Raw genomic sequence first — 19,245 nt, 5'->3', positions numbered from 1 at the left:
CGGGGCAGGCGCTGCCATGCCGGAGAGGAGGCGGAGCGGGCGGGAGCCGGGGCAGGCGCTGCCGTGCCGGAGAGGAGGCGGAGCGGGCGGGAGCCGGGGCAGGCGCTGCCGTGCCGGAGAGGAGGCGGAGCGGGCGGGAGCCGGGGCAGGCGCTGCCGTGCCGGAGAGGAGGCGGAGCGGGCGGGAGCCGGGGCAGGCGCTGCCGTGCCGGAGAGGAGGCGGAGCGGGCGGGAGCCGGGGCAGGCGCTGCCGTGCCGGAGAGGAGGCGGAGCGGGCGGGAGCCGGGGCAGGCGCTGCCGTGCCGGAGAGGAGGCGGGGCGGGAGGAACCGGGGCGGGAGGAGGCGGAGCGGGCGGAGGAAGCGCGGCCGGGGAGGAGCGGCCGGCGGCCAATGGGCGCCTTGGCGCCTGCGCAGTGCGCGGCTGGCGGCGGCGCGCGGGCTGTACGGAACGGGAGCGGGCCCGGGCGCGGAGGGGCAGCGGCAGCGGCAGCGGCGCGGGCGGCGCGCGGGAACCGCCCGAGTCCCTGTGGCGCCCGCCCGGGGCTGGCCCGGCCGGGAAGTGCCACTGGGCAGAGGGCGGCGGTGCGGGGCCCAGGCATTCCACGTGCGGGTCGTGTTCGTGGGCGCGTCCCGGCGGCCCACAGCGCTGTTCCCGCCGCTTTGCAGCTGCTGCCCGCGGATTGCAGCCGCCTGGAAGGTTCTGCTTGGAGGACCAGGAGGTGCTTAAAGTGTTCATTTGTTTCTGCTGCGTCAGGGATGTGGTAGACAGGTATGGAACGGATGGGAGCTATGGCCGGGAAGAGCTGCCCTCTTATGTAACTGTTCCCCCAGGGGTTTGTGTCCTGTGGGGCGATTTTGGTTCCCCGAACTGCACAGGCTTTCCTTGGAGCCCTTGTGGCTGAGAGCATTCCCTTCAGCTGTCCCAACACCCCTGCACAGGGTCTGGCTGTAAACTGGAGCACAAATCATTCTTTTCCTGCTTTCCCAGCCGCCTGCTCCACAGGAATGTGAATAGAGAAAGTGAGAAATGGAAACTGTTAATAGAGAACGTGAGAAAGTAGAACGTAAACTGTTTTCTTCGTTTTTTTTCCCCTTGAGCATATATTTTAGTTAAGCTTCTGTATTACCAACCTTCAGCCATTGTGTTGACTAGATCCAGCAAGAACCATATCAAAATCTACCAGCAAAGAATTTGAAAACTTTAATTTAGCATTTTAGTTATATTGTTTGCGCATTTTTATTGGACTCTGACACCTGTTGCCTAGTTCTACTCTTTCAGTATATTGTATAAAGTATGAATATACTAATATTATCTGTACAGTGAACTTCTGTTGGACATGGTAATCCTTTTTTGGTTTTGTTTCTCTTTTTTTTTCAGATTACTAGGTAGTTAGATTTTTGTTTTTAATATTGTGAGCCTCTAGTACATGATGTACTTCCATAGCATAGCTACTCTGGTCATAAAATGCAGTGTTGCTTTGTAATGCATTGCTGCCTCATGTTATAACCTACTGCTAGTCTAACCTCATCACTAATTAATTTAGAGAGCCAAACCAGAAGAAAATGTTTGGGGTTTTTTTTAAGTCACTGATGTTTCTTCTTGAGTAGGCTCTGTTCAATGAGGAAGATGTGGTTGCACAAAGGTGCAGAATTGTGTGACAGGGCATTTGACCATGATTGCCCTTCTTGGTGGCTTTTACTTCAGTGTTGCAGTTGGCCAGATCTGTGTCCTCACTTGAGCTGAAGGATGATGTGGAGTTGTAACAATGAGATGTTCATTTGAAGAAATGCTATGAGTATTTTTGTATTTAACTATTTTTTTCTGGGCCAGGTGAAAACAATGGAGGATGACTGTGGTGCTTCCTCCACATCCCCATTTCTCACTGACAGCTTGGAGCTGGCGATGGAAGTGGAGCATGAGAACTCAAGGCCGGCTTTCTTTTCTTGTGCCTTTGACAGCCAAAATGGAGGGAGAGGGTTCTCTGCAGAGTCTTATTTAGCAAGTGGGTCTCTTAAGAGGTAAGGGATTTTTTTGAATTACAAATATAAAAGCCTTTTTAGATGTTCTTTCCTCTCATGTTTGGTGCTGACAGGTTTCCAAATCAGTTTGTTCTTCCGGTCCTGAAATCAGCTTGGTGATATCAAAGTGGGAAGCGCTGTTGTGTTGATAACCAGCTTTGAACGGTGCTCTAGATGCAGTTCTTAGCTTTCTGAACTTACTTTTAAGATACTGTAATGGACATTTACAAGCCTGTTAGGATAATTCAAAACTGGCCTGTTGGGCAGCAGCATCTGAGATCACTTGAATTTTTGTGGAGCTTCAGTGCTGCTTTTCCTAGTCATCTGCTCTAATAAATGCTGGCCATTTTTCTCTCTTTTCCACTCTGCCTGGCTTCCACAACTTTCTGGAGCTGGCCCTAGTAGCTTCAAGACCATCTTTCTCAAAGCTTTACCCTTGCATGTGTTCTGGATTTAAGGTTCTGATGTCATAGGCATAGCAAATAAGCATTTTCTGTGAGATTTTAAAATGTCACTTTAGTTTAATTGTTATCTGCCTTGCTGTCTGTCATTCACCCTAGTTTTCTGTGCTGTTTGCTCATCTTGCAGGTGTTGTCTTGTTTTCTTTACAAAAGCTTAATCTTTCAGTCTGTCTGTCTTCCTGCCAGGCTTTGTAGTTTGTGTTGTTACTTTTTTTCCCCACAGTGTTTTCTGTAAAGGCTTAAGGCGGGGTCCACTGCACCTCCCCCTTTCTCTGCCTTATCTATCATATCTTTTAGTTGCATTAGAGCATGTTCATTCAAATTTACATCAAGTAGATGATTGAGAGATCCTGTGTCTGCATGAATATATCAGTAGTGGATTCCACATTGACAAGGAAACGTTTCACCTGAAGTTGTTTCTGTCATTAAAACTCACTGAGGAGCTTGTATGTAGACAGGTTTCCCAGTCACTATAGTTGTGATAACACTGTTCTTCCACTGTTTGTTCATGTTGTCTACCTGGATTGCAAAGTCCTGGAAAAGCCTCCATGTCAGGGACTCTTCTGTCATTGTTGCTTGGAACTGGGGTAGCTGGATTTAGTTGCTGGAGGCTTCAAAACAGTCCAGTGTTCAGAAAGTTACCAAGTGAATTAAAGTGTTATGGAAGGTTGGGCCAATTATTCAGCAGATTCTCTTTTTGCCTCTGAGAACGAAATTGGAACTAGTGCATAGTTCAAGCAGAATAAGAACTTGGTGTGTAATATAATGGAAACTAAGTGCTTGCCTGGTATATATTTTTAATTTTTAAAATAAAAATAGTTTTTACATATTAGAGAATTGAGCTGCCTCTATGTGGGATTATTTTATGAAAGGCAGTTGGAAAATCCTGAAATAATTTACCATGCTGTCATGCAGTTTGCTGTGATTTTTTTTTAATTCATGTTAATGAAACATTTTTTTATTTGCACAATTATAATGTTTTAACAACACAAGTGTCTGATTTTCTCCACTTTGAGTAAAATGATAATTCTGGTGTTATTTAATTTTTCTTAACAAGAGCAAAGGGTAATTATGGCCTAGTGTTAGCTTGAGTTATAGTGACAAGGTACCATTTTGAGCCTCATCTGTTCACCTGCCTAAAAGTGTGCTTTTAGCAGTGTGTTCAGTATAAATATTATTAAATGAATAAATGTATGTTCTAGCATTAGTTACTAGGTATATAGTGTGCCTTGAGACAGATCTCAAGCATACAGAGCAGTGGATTATCTTACACAGCAGCATCTTCTCTTCACAGTCTGTGTCTTATGTCTCCGCCCCTTTGTAAATATGAAAATACTTCAAGAGGGTAACTTGTTAATTTTTATTTCCAAAATCTGCTTGTCACCTGTGGCTATATCCTGCTTTTACTTTTGAAGCTAGGAGTTGTATTTCTATAGATCATATTGCTCTAAAAGGTACAACTGTCTTTGAGACATCTGTCATGTCCATGTTGCTGATACATTCAGAAAGTATTGATGGTACATAAGCCAGCTGTAGATATTGTACTCCATAGGTTTATTACTGGCAAATGTATCAATATTGTTGGCTCTATTTTGCAGGGTTTTGCTGAGACTAGATCCTTCTCCAAATGACTATGAAGAAAATACAGTGGAATTGTTTGGCTTTCAGTGGGTTACTGAAATGGCATTAGTTGAATCCTGTGGATTTCTCTTTGGATTACTTAGGTATGATAACATTGTATTTTATAATTAATCCACATCTGTAATTATACCTTCTGTAAGGGTGTTACAAACTTCACATTTAAAACATCATGAAAGACTGGGCTGTGCAATGCATCTAAAAATGATTAATGCTGTCTGTTTAGTGCTCCAGTAAGTGATGGATAGGACACAGATGGAATTGCAGGAAGAAGTACATTGTGTCACAGGTTCTTAATATTATGTGACTTATTATTAAGTTTCTAAGTAGTGTGGTGCATATCTGAGGCACCACCAGATTAAAAAAAATTAAGTATAGTTATTAAACAGAGTGTTGGGGTTAATTTAGAAGGCTCTATCTTCAGAATTATATGAATAGACTATATAGGATTTCCTTGAATGAGATTGTGCTGCCCATATAATTGAAGTTGTCTTTTGAAGATTTTTAGTCCTTTTTTGTGCATAAAGGAAAGTGGAGGTTAAAAATCAAATACTATAAATGCTGGATGCAGTGCTTTCTTCAATTGTTTGGATTAGGATAGCTTCAGCAATCTCTTCAGATACAGTTACTCAGTGTTTGACTAATTCAATGTAGATGCTTAATCTGGTCAATGCAAATACACAGATCACTGATAATCCTCTTTTCTACTGATAATCTCAGGATGTACAGCACATACAGAGTGGATGGGAGTGGAGCTTTTGTATGATTTCACAGATATATGTGGTGTATTCCATCGTCCCTTTCTTTGCAGGGGATTCTTCCATCCCTTTAGGGTATGACCAAGGGCATGGTGTGCAACATGATTAATAGGGTCTGGCTTGTGGGAACATGGTGACATAGATGACTGAAAGTGTATTAAAAGCACTATTATTTAGCTTTGCTTGCTTAATGCAAGCTTTGACCTCACTGTGTTTTTTAAAAGACCCCCAAAGTGATAAAGTGGGAGATGGGAGTATAATTTAGTTAAAAGTTTCAATATTTAGTCTGATTTTTTTAACTGTTCATTAACATAAAATCACTGGGCAGTGACACAGGAATGTTGAATTAAATGGCTATTCTTAAAGTTTTTTTCCTGTAATGTAAATTGCTCTGTAATTGTAATAGAGATGAACATAAGGTATAATGTGGTTAAGTTATTCAAGCTGTACATTCTTTAAAACCTACTGACCTGGTAGGAATAATGGATTTCAGCTAACTCTTGGCCAAGTGTTTGGTTGCTAAGTTGTCTTTTGGTGTGACACGTTCCTCTGCAAAGGGGAATGTCTGCAAAGACATTCAGTTCATTTGTTTCAGTCATAAAATGGAGCACTTTCATTTATAGACCAGTTGACAACTAAAAGTAGAAAAACTGCTTTTTCTCCTTTTTCCACTGTGGAAATTGAATGTGTTAAGTACAAGTTATAGTAGTTTTTGAAGATAGGGTGGCTGTAAATAGTTATGTTTATGAAGTAAAGGTAATATCTATGTTTAAATATATGCCTACAGAAAATTAGTCTCTCTTAATGTCTGAGATTATACTTAATATTGTAATTAAAAATTATTTGCAGTTTTTAAATATTGTAATAAATAACAGTATACTGCAGAACTGCAAGTTAAAATAGTAATTGTGTAGTAAAAATTTTACTTACGGGTTTTCATGTGAGAGAAGTGTGAGTCAAAGTGAATGAGACTATGTAACCATTTAAGTGGGTATATTAATATAATATAGCTTTGATTAAAAAAAGTACCAGGAGTACCAGTTTATCTGTCAGAATGTGTATTTGCAAATCAAATGATTTAATGATTAACAGCCATGAGGATCAATCCTTGAGGCACAAATGCAAATTGAAACTAAAATGATTTATTTAAATAATGGTATTTTTGTTATGTTCTTGTGCCAAGTTTGTGCTTTAAATTTATCAGCTCCTTGTGTTCTGTCTTTGTCAATTCACTGGAGAGTATTTTTCTTTTTTTTTTTTCTGTCACTCCTTTCTCATACCTTCCTTCTCTAAACACCAGTCTCAACACCCCTGTTTCATAAAGCCCTCCTGCTTCAGACTTCCTTCCTTTTTTCGTGGTTTAAAGCCTTGAAAAATCCAGGCAGAAATTCAACTTTGATTTCAAAACAGACAAAAAACTCTACAACCCACCTAAATGATGGAAGGGTATCTGACATGGCTTTATCCAAGAAAACAAGATAGAGTGAAGGGAGATCATTTTACTGTCTGTATGCACTTTAATATGCAAGTTACAGCCTGTAGTTTTGTCTTTTAGATGCTTCTTGTGTCTTTTAAATGCTTCCTTGTTTTCAGGGTTTTTTTCATAAGAACATTTGATTTGTGTTAGATCCAAGTAGCCTATTTTAGAATCCTTCAGTAGTTATTGCTTTGACTGTATAAGAAATGAGACAGAGCTCTCTCCTCAATTTATGCAGCATTTTCTTTCTAAAGTCTGTCTGACACAGTTGTGCTTTTCATATATTCAGTTTAGTACTGCTTTATCTCTGTGGAGATTCTACTGGAAGACCACTTGCAAATAACAGTTGTTACAGAATATGGCCAAGTATTTACCTATGTTACAGCTTTTTTAAAAAATATTCATTTACAGTGGCACTGGGCTTCTTTAAAAATGTTCTCTTTCCTCTCCAAAGCTGAACTGAGCTTTAACTTTTCTAAAGACTTCTCCTTTTACTCTGCTCTTTGTGTTGCTGTTTATGCTTTGTCCTGGCGTTCAGGAGCTGATCACCCTGAGCAGGAATGAGAGAAGCTGCAGGCAGGATGCACTAAGGCACATTCACAAGTGGATTAATTTAGTGTGTACTGAGTATGCCATGAGAACTAACTTTTAGGTTTAATATGAAGCTGAGTTATGCTTGTGGTAAGATCACTTGCAGGGAATGGCTTTTGGGGGTTTTTGTCTGTATTGTTGTTTTTTGCCTTCCCCAATATTCAGACAATTGTTTGGGGATTTTTTTACTGTGTTTAATGATTTATAAACACGCACAAAGTCTACTCAATGTCATCCCTTCAAACTTGGATATGTCCATTTGACTAAAACTGTTTACTGAGTTACATTTCCGTAAGCTTTTTCAGAGCTACAAGGCAAGAAACAACTCTTACCTTTCTCTGTTCTATTTTATGTTTACTGAAGTGGAGTTAAACAACTTATATCTATATAAATACCCTAAATCTTTGTATTCCTTTAATTAGGCAACAGATATACAGACTGGAAAACCTAGTACAAATGAGTTCATCTGATTTTGGTAAGTTTTACGAATTTAATTTGATATTGCAATAGGCAACTGACTACCTTTCATTAGAGAAGTAAATTCTCACAGTTCATGCTTGTGCTTTGACTCTTGACCAAGGGATTTTGGAGTGTGCCTCAGAACAGCTCCTTTATAAGCAGCATAAACCTGCAGTTAGGGTAGAAATATAGGCAACCAAGTGAGGTAAAATAGCAGGGAAATAGAGTGGAAATGCTGGGAGTCAGTTTGAAACCAGATTTGCCTGTAGAGGTAGATGGACAGAGCAATCCTTAGGGAGGCATTTTGCATTAATTTGACTTAAGGTGTCACCCCTAGAGCAGAATTCAGCAAAACAATTTACTCTTTCAGTTAAAACCGGAAAATTTCATTGATCATCCCAACAATTATTTTAACTACAAAGGTAGTGGCTTGGATCTTTTTTCAGTGTTTCATTGGCTGACATTTAAACAAGTTAGATTTGGTTAGTTTTGAGTTATTTACAAACTTAGTTTATCTTTGCAGTAGGATCGATAAAATGGGATCACTACAAAATGCTTTCTTTCAATTAAATACTGGGGCATGAGAAGCAGCATGTTTCTGAAGGATTATTGCAGCTCTGGGCTTATTGTAAGTTGAAGGCTGAATTACTTAGCAAGTTGAGAAGTTCAGTAATTACTCAGAAATAAACTGTCTATAGTGTCTTATTACCGATAACATGGTAGTATTCTATGAGTGAATATTTTTACACATTACTATTGTTTTTTTAATATTGTGATGTTCTGCCATTTAAATAATTGATGTGAATTTATCATCAAGCTTCTTTCATATGCAGTTCATCATCAAGAAACTGTTCTGTAGGTTTCAACTACAGAACTGTATGTTTCAACGTCAAGAAACTCTTCTGTGGGGTTTTATTCACTTAAATTTAAGCACCTGCTTGGTTGCATCCTTTTCTTTGTATCCCATTCTTCCACTTGTCAGTTAAGCTAGTAAAATGAAGAACTTGAATTTTGTGCTTTGCACCAGGCTTTCTTTCTGAATCAGAAGCAAGTCACTGATTCAGCTGTGACTCAGTTCCCCCTTTATAGAAGTGGGCTAGTAGTAGAAGAGTGTTGTGAGGATTGAAGTGTTTTAAATGATCAGAGGGTAATGTTAGTTATTATTGATGTCTTAAAAAAATGTGCTGTCACCACTGTTGATACACCATTTAAGAGTTTTGGCTCAGTAAATCTATGTTGTACTGTGTGTTTATATAGAGATCAATATTTTACTTTAAATTTCATTTCCTATCAGTCTTGATGAGCTTTGGAGACTTTGTACTGAGAGCTGTGTAATGAAGAAGGCATGTGAAAATACTGTAATATAAAATTGCATTTACACAGTTCTTCTGAGAATTTAGGATACAGTATTTGTTATTTGTACAAATCAACTGTAATATCTATAAATAATTACTTTAAGAGGATCAATTCACTCTGTTCCAAACTTTTGGTTCATTACCATGGCAGATACTATGGCTTCTGGTGAGGTGCAGGTAGGCTGTACACTGGAATATTCTGGTGCTTGTACCAGTTGGTTTGCTTTGCCCACTGAGTGTTGTTGCTCAAAAGATGTTGAGATAGGCTTGTATGCACAAAGCTTTATTTTTGGCATCTGTAACAGTGTCATGTATGAACTTCCAGAACTTCCAGGTTAATTGGAGGAGATGGGGGAGAACAAAAGGGAGAGTGAGAGCAAGATCAAAAAAATGGGAAGACTCCCCAGTGGTCAGCTGGGGAGAGGAGCAAGAACTGTCTTTCCCTGGCTCTGCAGTCCAGTGTAGTAGGTGACCAAGAGTTTTCGCCATGCATCTCCTCTAGGGTGATGCACTTTGACTTGGTCCTGCTCAAGGCCCTCATTTGATGCATGCATTGAAAATGCTCTGAATAATCAGCATGTGTTGTAATCATGTTGCAGGCTGACTGCTTGTTAAGCTTGTGTGTATATATATTGTTGGGCAGTAGTTACTTTGTTTATTATGCACTAATACAAGCTAAAAGCTACAAGGCGAGGTATAGGAATAAATAAGGAGTGATTCTCGCACAGTGGCAATAACTTCCAGTGAATCTCTGCTCTAATGGGGGTGTTTGAGCTTGTAGGTGCAAGGTGAAGATGGTAACACCATGAGAGCAATAGCTTCAGAGAACAAAGGAAAGGAGACATACAGCCAGAATAGCTGCCTGAAAGCATACAGAGCTGCAAGTGAAAGGCAGGATTGTGAATGGATGGCTCTTAGCATTATACAGCTGAAGGTTCTGTGCAACAGTGATGCTTCCAAGGAAAAGTTACAAAGCATATTTACAAATAAGTTCACCTTATTGAGCTTATTTGTACCTTATTATTGAACCTTATCACAGTTTAAGTCTGTCAGGAGAAAAGGGTACTGACAAATTGTTTTACCCATGTCTTTACTGAAGGTGTCTTGGAAGCAGTCAGGAAACAGGACAGTAGGGCTGAGTGATTTCTTCTAGCACTGAGGGTACTTACCTTCACCTTTCCTGAGTGTCTTCTGTCTGTATCTGGACATGTGCCTGAGATGATAAGACAAAGAATGGATCTCTCTGGCAAAATGACATTTAAAAGTGAGTGTTTACCATCAGTCACCTCCCAGCTTGTCCTCAGAGGTTGTCTTTCCAGTGGTCTGGTCTAATTACTGTGGAGAATGCAAATGTTAAACAAGTCATGGTGTGCTTGTCATCTGCTTTAAGCTGCTGGTCTCTTTTACCTCAGGTCAAGCTGCACACTTGCACTCTGAAGCAGAGAGCATCAGGCATCAATGTCTTAAGTTTTTGCATTATGTGAAAGCTTTCATCTTCAGGTGAGATTTACACACATTTTACTGAATTGGGTACTGAGCTTTGTGTAGCTGCTACTTACCTGTTTTCTGATTGTGTGTATTGTATTTTTCTGTACATTCAGGTATCTGGAACCCCCTAAGGTGGAAAATGATAGAGTGCTACATCCTTATGAAGAACTAGAAGCTCAGTTACCCTCAGTGTTGGTGGAAGAGCTTCATGCTTTGACTGTGCATGTTGGTCACCTTTGTGAACTTCCTAGTAATGTCCTGGCAGCATTTACTATTCAAAATCAGGCAAAGGTTGGTGTCTTTTTATAATTTTATTTTTTTATGTGGCATTATGTATTCAGCTTGAAAAGTTTTGGCTTTATATAAGTTAATCTTTTTTGTTTTGTTTTGTTTTTTAAGTGCCATCCTGTATTTGGTAAACACAACTAATTAGATCTGTATTTTCTGTTGTTGTTTTATTTACCTATTTTCGTTCTGTAGCTTTAGAATTCTTCCTATAGTATACAAATGATTGTACCAATTACAGGTAGATAAGTAGGCTTGAATTAGCATAGCTTGTTTAAAAAATTCCTTGGTGTTTGTCTGTAGTAATGTTTAAAATTTCTGAGCATCCCAGCAGGAGGGGCATTTCTTTAAAAATACATTCTGAAATCTGATTCAGAATGGGAAAAGATTCTTATAAAAGAAAAGTGCGGATGTGGAAGTACTACTGAAGTGTGCACCATTAGGATTTGTGCATACACATAGCTAATGCTTTCAAATCTTTTATAAAGCTAGAAAAGGAATTTCAGGCTTATGTTGTATAAACTAGTATCTGGAGAGGAATAATCTGCTGAGAAGCAGCATTTCGGACATTTATTTAGCTTGTCACAAGTGGTTGAGCTGATTAAAAACAGTAATTTCAAGTAAAATTTAGGGAAGAGAATACTAAAATTTTGGAGTTATTTTAAGAGCTCATTTTAGCAACTTTTGTGTGCAATTGCTAATGCTTCTCTGTAAAGAAAAGGTTAACTAAGGATGTTGTAATTTGTCAAGCTCAAATCAAAACTTCATAAACAGCCTCTTACAGACAGAATTGTAATGAAACTTTTTATTTCTTTTCTTGATCTGAATGGCATTTGTATGTTATGTTGTATTTGATCATAGATATTCATAATGTTCATTGCAGTCCATCTTAGAATGTCAAGTCCAACCATTACTCCAGCATCTCCACATTCTCCACTCAGCCATGTCCCCAAATGCCACATCCACATGTTTTTGAGCACTTCCAGGAATAGTGATTCCACCATTAACCTGGGCAGCTTGTTCCAAAGCCTTAGCACTGTATCCAGAATTCACTGGAGAAATGTTAAATATAAGTAAATATATTTCTAATCACAGGTCTTTCCTCCATCATGGCACTTACTACATCTCCATTTGGATATTAACTGGCTGGTATTAGAAGTTCTTCATGTACTAGGTGAAAAACTGAAGAGTAAGTATGCAGGCCTTTTTCTTGAACTTATTCTTTTGCATATGACTTACCTAATTTTCCCATCTTGATTTGTCTAGAATAAAAACTACTGTTGGTACTTTTTAAGCATAGCTGTCTGTATTTAATGGGGTAAAGTCAGATTTGGTAAAGGTAGGTTCTTTGTGAATCATTGTGCAGCTCAAATTAAATAAAATTGTATTAGGAATTTGCTCTGTAAAAACAAAGATCACAGAGTTGATACTCAACTGATGCACCATACTAAATATTTAATAACAATGCACTTCCTGACATCACATAAAAAAATGCATTTACAGATATCCAGAATGCATAACAATGAATGGCAATTTGATGACAACAATGTAGGAAAAGTGTCCAGGCATGGATCAGAAAAAGGATTCTCAGGGGAGAGAATTTGTAAATTTGTATTGCTAACCATGTGTGACACTAAGAAAATATTGGGCAGGAGAAGAAGCCTCAATCAGGAGAGCTTATAAAAGTACAGAAAGAAAAGGGCAAGGCAATATCTTTTTAAAAAAAAATTATAAGGCTTTAAAAGGGCAAAAAGTAAGTTGATAAGAGTGAGCTGTTCATAGAAGTTAGATTAAAAAGGTCATAGAATACAATTGAAAAACTCATTTTCAGAGTAGTTCAGTTTGCTGAAAAATTGTTAAAATACAGAAGAGAACTTTATTTGCTTTGTGAGGCTTATATCTGTTTTCCATGTCCATTCTACCAAAATAAATCACAGAATTGTGTTTTCTTTTACAATTGGTGTGTCACTGCAACCATACCTTCCCTCACATCTCGTGATTATAAGTTGTGAATATAAATTCCATATAGGAATTGCAACAGTTGAAGTAATGTTGAGGTATAGAAAGAAGGCACTATATGCTTGCCCCAGTAACTGTGTTGAATGTGAACTCTTGGATTAGCTTTTGCCTGCTCCAAGTGCTGTCACAACACAGCCTTGCTCCCATTAACACATTTTCTCTGTTTCTACATTACTGTATAGTGTGTAGGTTGGCTTTTTGTTCCATAATTCTAAGTTTCTCTTATGATCCATTGTGGGATAGTGTGTTTGCCTTTTTTAGAGCATTTTGGATAAAGGATAGTGAAACTGTTGGAGGCAATTTATTTTCCAGAATTTAATATTTATTTCTAGATAATGTTCTGAGTTATAATGCAGTCATCTATCTTTGTAAGAGAAAGCTCGTGATTTTTAACAACAAAATTTACTAGTCAAGACAGTCATATCTCTACATACATTATCTTGCATTCTTATGTGCTTAGAATTTCCTAGGTTTTTATCTCATTCTGTAAAGTGTTCTGAGTGGAAATTTCACACTGCTGAGACCAGTGTCAGGATAGTGGATTCGGGGCTCATTACATATATTTCCAGGAATAAAATACAGGCACACTCTATGTATTGTCTGCTCCACTGATGTCAAGGGAGATGTGCTGTTGAAAAGCTTGTGGGATAAGATCTTACAGCCTCTTAACTTCACCATTTTATCTGTTAATGCCTACAAATGCTCAAGTTGGAACATGATCACGCCAGCTTTCTACATCAACACATCCAAAAGAAAGTGTTAGACCTCTCCAGAATTGTTTGTCATCAACTTGCAGATCTGCAAAACATGTCATGATTCCAGAACATGCGCACTGCCATGTGACAAAGAGGAACTTGCAGATAAATAAATCTTTATTCCTCTGCAAAATCTGTGCCAGTAAAAGGCTGGAAAGTGCCAAGCTTTTTTACTGTCAACCTGAATAATACCAGATTTCAGTGCAATGATGGAGATTAGTTTGAATTTAGGATGAGCTTTCTCTCATGAATTTATAAATTAAAATTACATACAGGTCAACAGGCCCATTCTAAAATATATGTATGTCTTAGAAGAGAAACCTGTCTGTTTTATGTTGCTAGAACCAAACCTAGAACTAAACAATTCTACTTTTCTTTTGTATTTTAGGACAAGTTGTATATGCTAACCATTTCATTAATCTAACTGGAGAGAATCTAACCAATATCAGTTTATTTGAAAAACACTCTGGAAATCTCATATCTGATTTAATAAGGTTGGCCATCAACAAATATACAAAGGTAACTCTTTTTCCTTATACAGGCCATGGGCAGTTAGATGCTTTTACTGGGAGCCATATGAATTGGGTATTGCACCAGTGCATGGATGACTTCTTAGTGCTTAGTTGTAAATGTTACGTATGGCTTTGTATTTCCATGTTTTAAAGAGTGTTATTTGTTAGGAGCTCAAATTGTGTTATATTTATTCATGACCATCTGGCAGTTGAATGAGACAGTAATATTGAAATGCACTGTGTACAGAGCAGAAGTGAGTGCCACATTTTCTAAGTTCAGTGTTCCAGGTTTAATGCCAAACATGGCACAGTCTAAAAGGTTTAGATAAATGCAAAAAAACCCCCGTCTTTTCAAACTCTCTGAACAGGAACAAAAAGAGGATAACTCTAATCCTGGCAGTAAGCTAACTGGACACTTAGAGAATGTCATATTACAGTTTATTGTTGCAGTGTGCCTATTTCTACCACCTCATCTTTCTGTTAGAGCACTTCTGCATTTGCCGTGGGAAAGCTTTTCTGTGTCTTCTCTTTTCCTTTTTCTTTCCTTCTATAGCTGCAGTATAGTATTTTTCTCACTTGTTTTGAGCACTCCAGAGCTAGAAGGTCATAATAGCCCCATATAGCAGCTAGTAAAAGAGCTGTGTAATCTTTGTGTCATTGTGAAACCTGCTTTAGATGGACGTGTGTGATCCATGAATTCAGGACTGAACTCTGAGAAAAAACAGCAGTGATCACTGTATAATTTGTTTTCCTAGTACAAAAGCATAAGAAATAGAGTCCCTCTTCTTCATGTTACTTTTGAGGATGGGGGAAATGACTGTACCAGCCTTTGATAACTTATAAAATACCTTCCTGTAGAAAACTGTTACCTTTTAAAATGTTTTGATCTATTAAATTCAGATAATACTGCAAGCTTCTCCCCTGACAAAAGGCAAATAGATGAGAGTAATATTTTTATAACAGAAAATTCAAGTAGTATCTATCTGTTGAACACAGTGCTTGATGGTAGGCTTGAAAATTTCAGACAATAAAATGACAGATTCTACATCCTTTCACAGAGCCATGTTACAAAGAGAAGATTGTTTTGCAACTGGTTTTTCTTAAGCTTTCTCTAGGCTTGGGCCGCATTGCTTGAATTAGTTCTATTTGAGATGAATTTCTGAAGTGAAGCTTACACTTGAGCTGATGCCTCCTATAGTATGCAACCTTTCTGTCATCCCATAATGGAAATAGCATCCCTCTAAATTGTTCAAAATGCAACTAATACCCCTAGTAGGTGGCACCATCAGCTCATCACTAAAACATGTCCTTGGGCTTTTGGCTGAGAAACATTCATGAGTGCAGCTCTTAACATTTGTGGATATCCTTGGAAGGAGGGACATGAACTGCAGTGTTCCAGACTCATACTTTCAGATTGGTTTCTTGGGCAGCTCTGATATCAAGGTGCTTGACTTGGATCATGTATTGACTCCAGTGTGCTCTGAGACATGTTTGGCAGAGAAATATATATCTGTGGATATCTTTCTTCTGTCTTTAGCAGTCACACCTCTGGCACCAGAACTGCATTGTCCCAACAGCACCACAATTTTGGGTATTAAACAGTCTTACCAAGACACTGAAACAAGGGTGTTGTGAGAGGAAATGGGGAGTATCTCTGAAGAAAGCAGTATCATGGCTGTCCTTAGTCTAAGCAATATCTGTATGGTGTCTTATGGTGTCTTGCTTTGATACTAGTAGCCAGACTCTGTCCTGAATGGATATGCACATTTTCATATTTCATATGTTCATATTTATAATTCATATTTATAATTGAAATGATTTAAACCTGTATGAAACTGTAGTTGTAAACATATTCTAAAGGTGGATAATAAATAAGAAGTTTGCATCCTAATAGAATATTATACAGATTTGAAATTACTGGTGATATACTTGTTGTTCCAACTGTGAAAGTGTAGGTTTTTAGTCATTCACTCCCACTTCTATAATGTCTCACACAGCCACTTCTGTCACTGGCATTGCATATTTTGATTTAATTTTTAATTTGCACTGTTAGGTTTCCAAATTCAGAAATTATTTTAAGTCCCAGTGTGATTTGAGAATAGCTGTGTGTGAATGGATCAGAAAAAACATGAGGATATAAAAATTCAGGCTCCACCTCATCAGATGTGGATGGCTAGGAGTTAGTTGGCTAAACTAGTCACCTGGGGTACTTTTTATTGTCATGGAAGGATTCCCCTCTGTTTGCTCTAGAGAGGTGTAGGTTGATTATTCAAACTAGGACTACTCATTGTTTAGGGATAAAATGAGTATAAGCTGCTTTGTTTTCCCTCTTTTCTTTCTACATTTCTACCATTGTGTCCTTGCTTGAAGGTAAAAAGTGCTGAACTGAGCTATTTAAGCAAAACTTTTCTCCCAATTTTTGCCACTTCTGAATACTGTTCAGTGGGTTCATGTGTCTAAGGACAGAGTAAGTGAAGTTTTATCTATAGTATGATTATTTCCAATACAGGTCTGGTAGATCTTAAAATCATTAAAGCATACAGAGTTTCTTTATGTATTTAGCACTTCTTTTTGCTGTTTTGTTTTGTTCCACAATTGAGAGAATATAAAATTGAAAGATGAATCACAAGAACACTATTTTGCATTTGAAATGCATCAGTCTGAGTGAATTTTGTTAAATATGGAATAGTAATCAAGTAATGTACATGACTTGAAATATGCTGTTTTCTGCATATTAAAAGAATGCCTTGCAGTAAATTTACCGAAAAGCAGATTTTGTGAAATGTTGTGGGAACATTAACATCCTCATCATGCCAACAACAACATATTCTACTTGCACTATGCCTAGTCATTAAGGATTTTTCAGTTAAAAATAACAATAATAGCTGGTAAATAATTTGAAATCTTTTTCTTCTCAAGAACATCAAGAAAATGTAATCAATCATTTTCTTTTCCCTACTATCAGACAATGAATAAGTATTTATTGTAGCTTCTTTTCATTTAGGACACAGAATGCCATTTTTGTGCAATTAAATAATGTCTGAGTGTGGATCAGAAGAAACTAGGAAATATCACCACCTATAATTTATGTAGAATTAGGAGAGAGTCTATATTGTATGAGTGAGATATTTGGGATGTTAGTGAAATAATGCACTTTTGAATGGGTAATTCTAACTATATTATTTACCTGAAAAAACACCTCTCAAACCAAACAACCAAGACAAAAAGAAATATTGATATATAAAACATCACTTCAAAAATTACACTTCTGTGAATAATTTTATTCTATATTCTCTTTCAGGTACGACCTTCTGAGGCTCTTACCAGTAGCCACTATTCCTGTACCTGCATTAAGGAGCTATGGATTCTACTTATTCAATTGCTGGACCACAGAAATAAAGGGTCTAATACAGAGGTAAAGGAAGAGTAATGTTACACGTGCAGTCACCAGATGTTCCCATATGGCCATGAATGCACAGATCTGATGGTAGAACTGAACTCATATTTCCTCCAGGAGAACTGCATGCCAACTGTGATACCTTGGGTCACTGTCTGGAAAGTGCATGAAATCCTGACTCTAGGTTTGCAGTGTGCTGTTGGATTATGACCTAGAGCATTGATAAAGAGCACTCTTAGTGCTAAAGAAATCAAAGCAAAGGAATATACTGTGGAAGTTCTAATACAAAAAGTCATGTTTACCTGTTTTTAAAAAAAATTATTTGCAGTTTCTGTGATATGTCATGCAGTGAGTCATCTCCAGGCATTAGAAACATGGGTACAGTCAGAACAGTGATCTAGCTAGCTCATGTTTGTCTTTGTTACCAGGACCCAGCTAAGGTGGGTGAAACGCACATGCAAAGAAGTCCCAGAGAGTTTCCTTAAAAAAAGGAAAGATAGGCACAGGCTGTAAGAAGTAGTAATATTGTGATATAGGCATGGGTCTGAGTCAATGAGAATTAATCAGTTTGTCAGTGCTGGAACAGACTGTGACAAAACAGGGAACTGGAATCTGTTTGCTGTCTTTCAGATTGATTCTCTACCACCTACTGTATTCCTCTTGGTTAGGATATTCTGGCGCTAGAAGTTTTTCAGAAATATGTTATAACAATTCTTCATTAAGGAACTCTAATCTTTCTATTGTGAGTGTTGGGGCACCATCCTGTCTGCATGTCATCAATCCATCAGCTTGTAGTTTTGCCTGTCAAGTATTGCACTGGTGGCCCAAGCTTGTCCTTTCACATTGCTTTCTGCTGACATTTGAGAGAGGACTTTCTAAGGTAGCCTTGAGTTTTCTGTGGTAATACTCGTAACTGCTTTTTTTATTTTCTTTAAATGACTGTCATCTTGCATTCTATGTAAAAGCAAATTTATCAATGGACAGTGTTGTAGAGAAAATTAACATAGGTTTTGTTATTGGAGACAGTTCAAATTACCTTTTACATTTTCTGCAGTGTTTCTGGAGCTTGGTGAACACAACCCTGAAGAATATCCTTGAACAGCCTAGTACTTCTGAAAGTGTGTCTGGGTTTGACACAGTTCAATGTAAAGACCCACTGAGTTTTAGCTGGTGGATGATGAATCATCTGGCACCACTCTACCAGTTTGACCGTAATGGCAATCTAGATGAAAAGGTGAGTATGCCTTTTTCTGAATACCTAAGAGTTGTTGTAATTGATTTTGATCTCTTTGGTTATTTTTGTTGACAGAAAACAATTTATTTTGTAATGCAGGAATTTACATACTCCTTAAAAGAAGTTGTTTTTATTTTGGAAGTGTTAAGATGTGCTTTGTACAAGTTGGTAAATGTTCCAGGAGTCCCAGACTCCATATTCATGTTACATACCAGATATTCAGTAGTGAACTGTATGAAGTAAACTTGAAATATCCCAACTAGTCAGTAGCACATATACTTAATGACGTAGCATATGTTTTAAGATTGTCTGCCTGCAGCATAAATGCTTCACTGGATTTCTTGTTTTAGGAATTGAGCACATGAGTTTGTGGTTTATGAAGTATAAACCTTAAATGCTGACTGTGTAATTATTAATGCCACTTATTTTTCTAAAGTAATAGCTCTGCTCTGGATAAATTTAACTCTAATTGCATTAGCTTTGCATCACAAGATGTATATATATTTGTCTATCCAGCTTCATTTTTATGTTGGTATGCTACCAATAGACACTGTCTAATGACTTGAATTCAAGTTTTGGTTAGGAAACTTGCACATGCTGAGGCAATTCATCCATTTTGAGATGTATAAAAGTGGACAATTTTTCTTAATTGTCTATAGAGGAGGCTTGTTAGAAGCCAATGAGGTGGATGAGGACCCAGAAACTGTGGGGTTTGGGATGTTTTTGGTGTAGTGTGTTTTGCTTGGTTTTTTTTCCCCCAACAGTGTTTTTTGCACTAGGGAGACTCTGGTCATGCC

The 19,245-nt window shown here is 38.1% G+C and overlaps 1 protein-coding gene across 1 annotated transcript in view; it reads left to right on the top strand.

Annotated features, from left to right (window-relative positions):
• The first annotated feature begins 619 nt into the window (after positions 1-619).
• Positions 620-19,245, top strand: part of MMS22L (MMS22 like, DNA repair protein) — an 87,450-nt gene continuing 68,824 nt past the window's right edge. The window contains exons 1-10 of the mRNA XM_058802316.1: positions 620-769; positions 1,832-2,019; positions 4,079-4,204; positions 7,367-7,419; positions 10,171-10,258; positions 10,360-10,537; positions 11,627-11,720; positions 13,694-13,824; positions 17,119-17,232; positions 18,269-18,448. Of these exons, the coding sequence (XP_058658299.1) occupies positions 1,841-2,019; positions 4,079-4,204; positions 7,367-7,419; positions 10,171-10,258; positions 10,360-10,537; positions 11,627-11,720; positions 13,694-13,824; positions 17,119-17,232; positions 18,269-18,448 (1,143 nt within the window). The 5' untranslated portion in view covers positions 620-769; positions 1,832-1,840. The remainder of the gene's footprint in view (positions 770-1,831; positions 2,020-4,078; positions 4,205-7,366; positions 7,420-10,170; positions 10,259-10,359; positions 10,538-11,626; positions 11,721-13,693; positions 13,825-17,118; positions 17,233-18,268; positions 18,449-19,245) is intronic.

This window comes from Ammospiza caudacuta, chromosome 3 (genome assembly GCF_027887145.1).
Source record: "Ammospiza caudacuta isolate bAmmCau1 chromosome 3, bAmmCau1.pri, whole genome shotgun sequence".
NCBI lineage: Eukaryota > Metazoa > Chordata > Aves > Passeriformes > Passerellidae > Ammospiza > Ammospiza caudacuta.
Note: the sequence above shows the minus strand (reverse complement) of the source record. Positions and strands in the feature narration are given on the sequence as shown.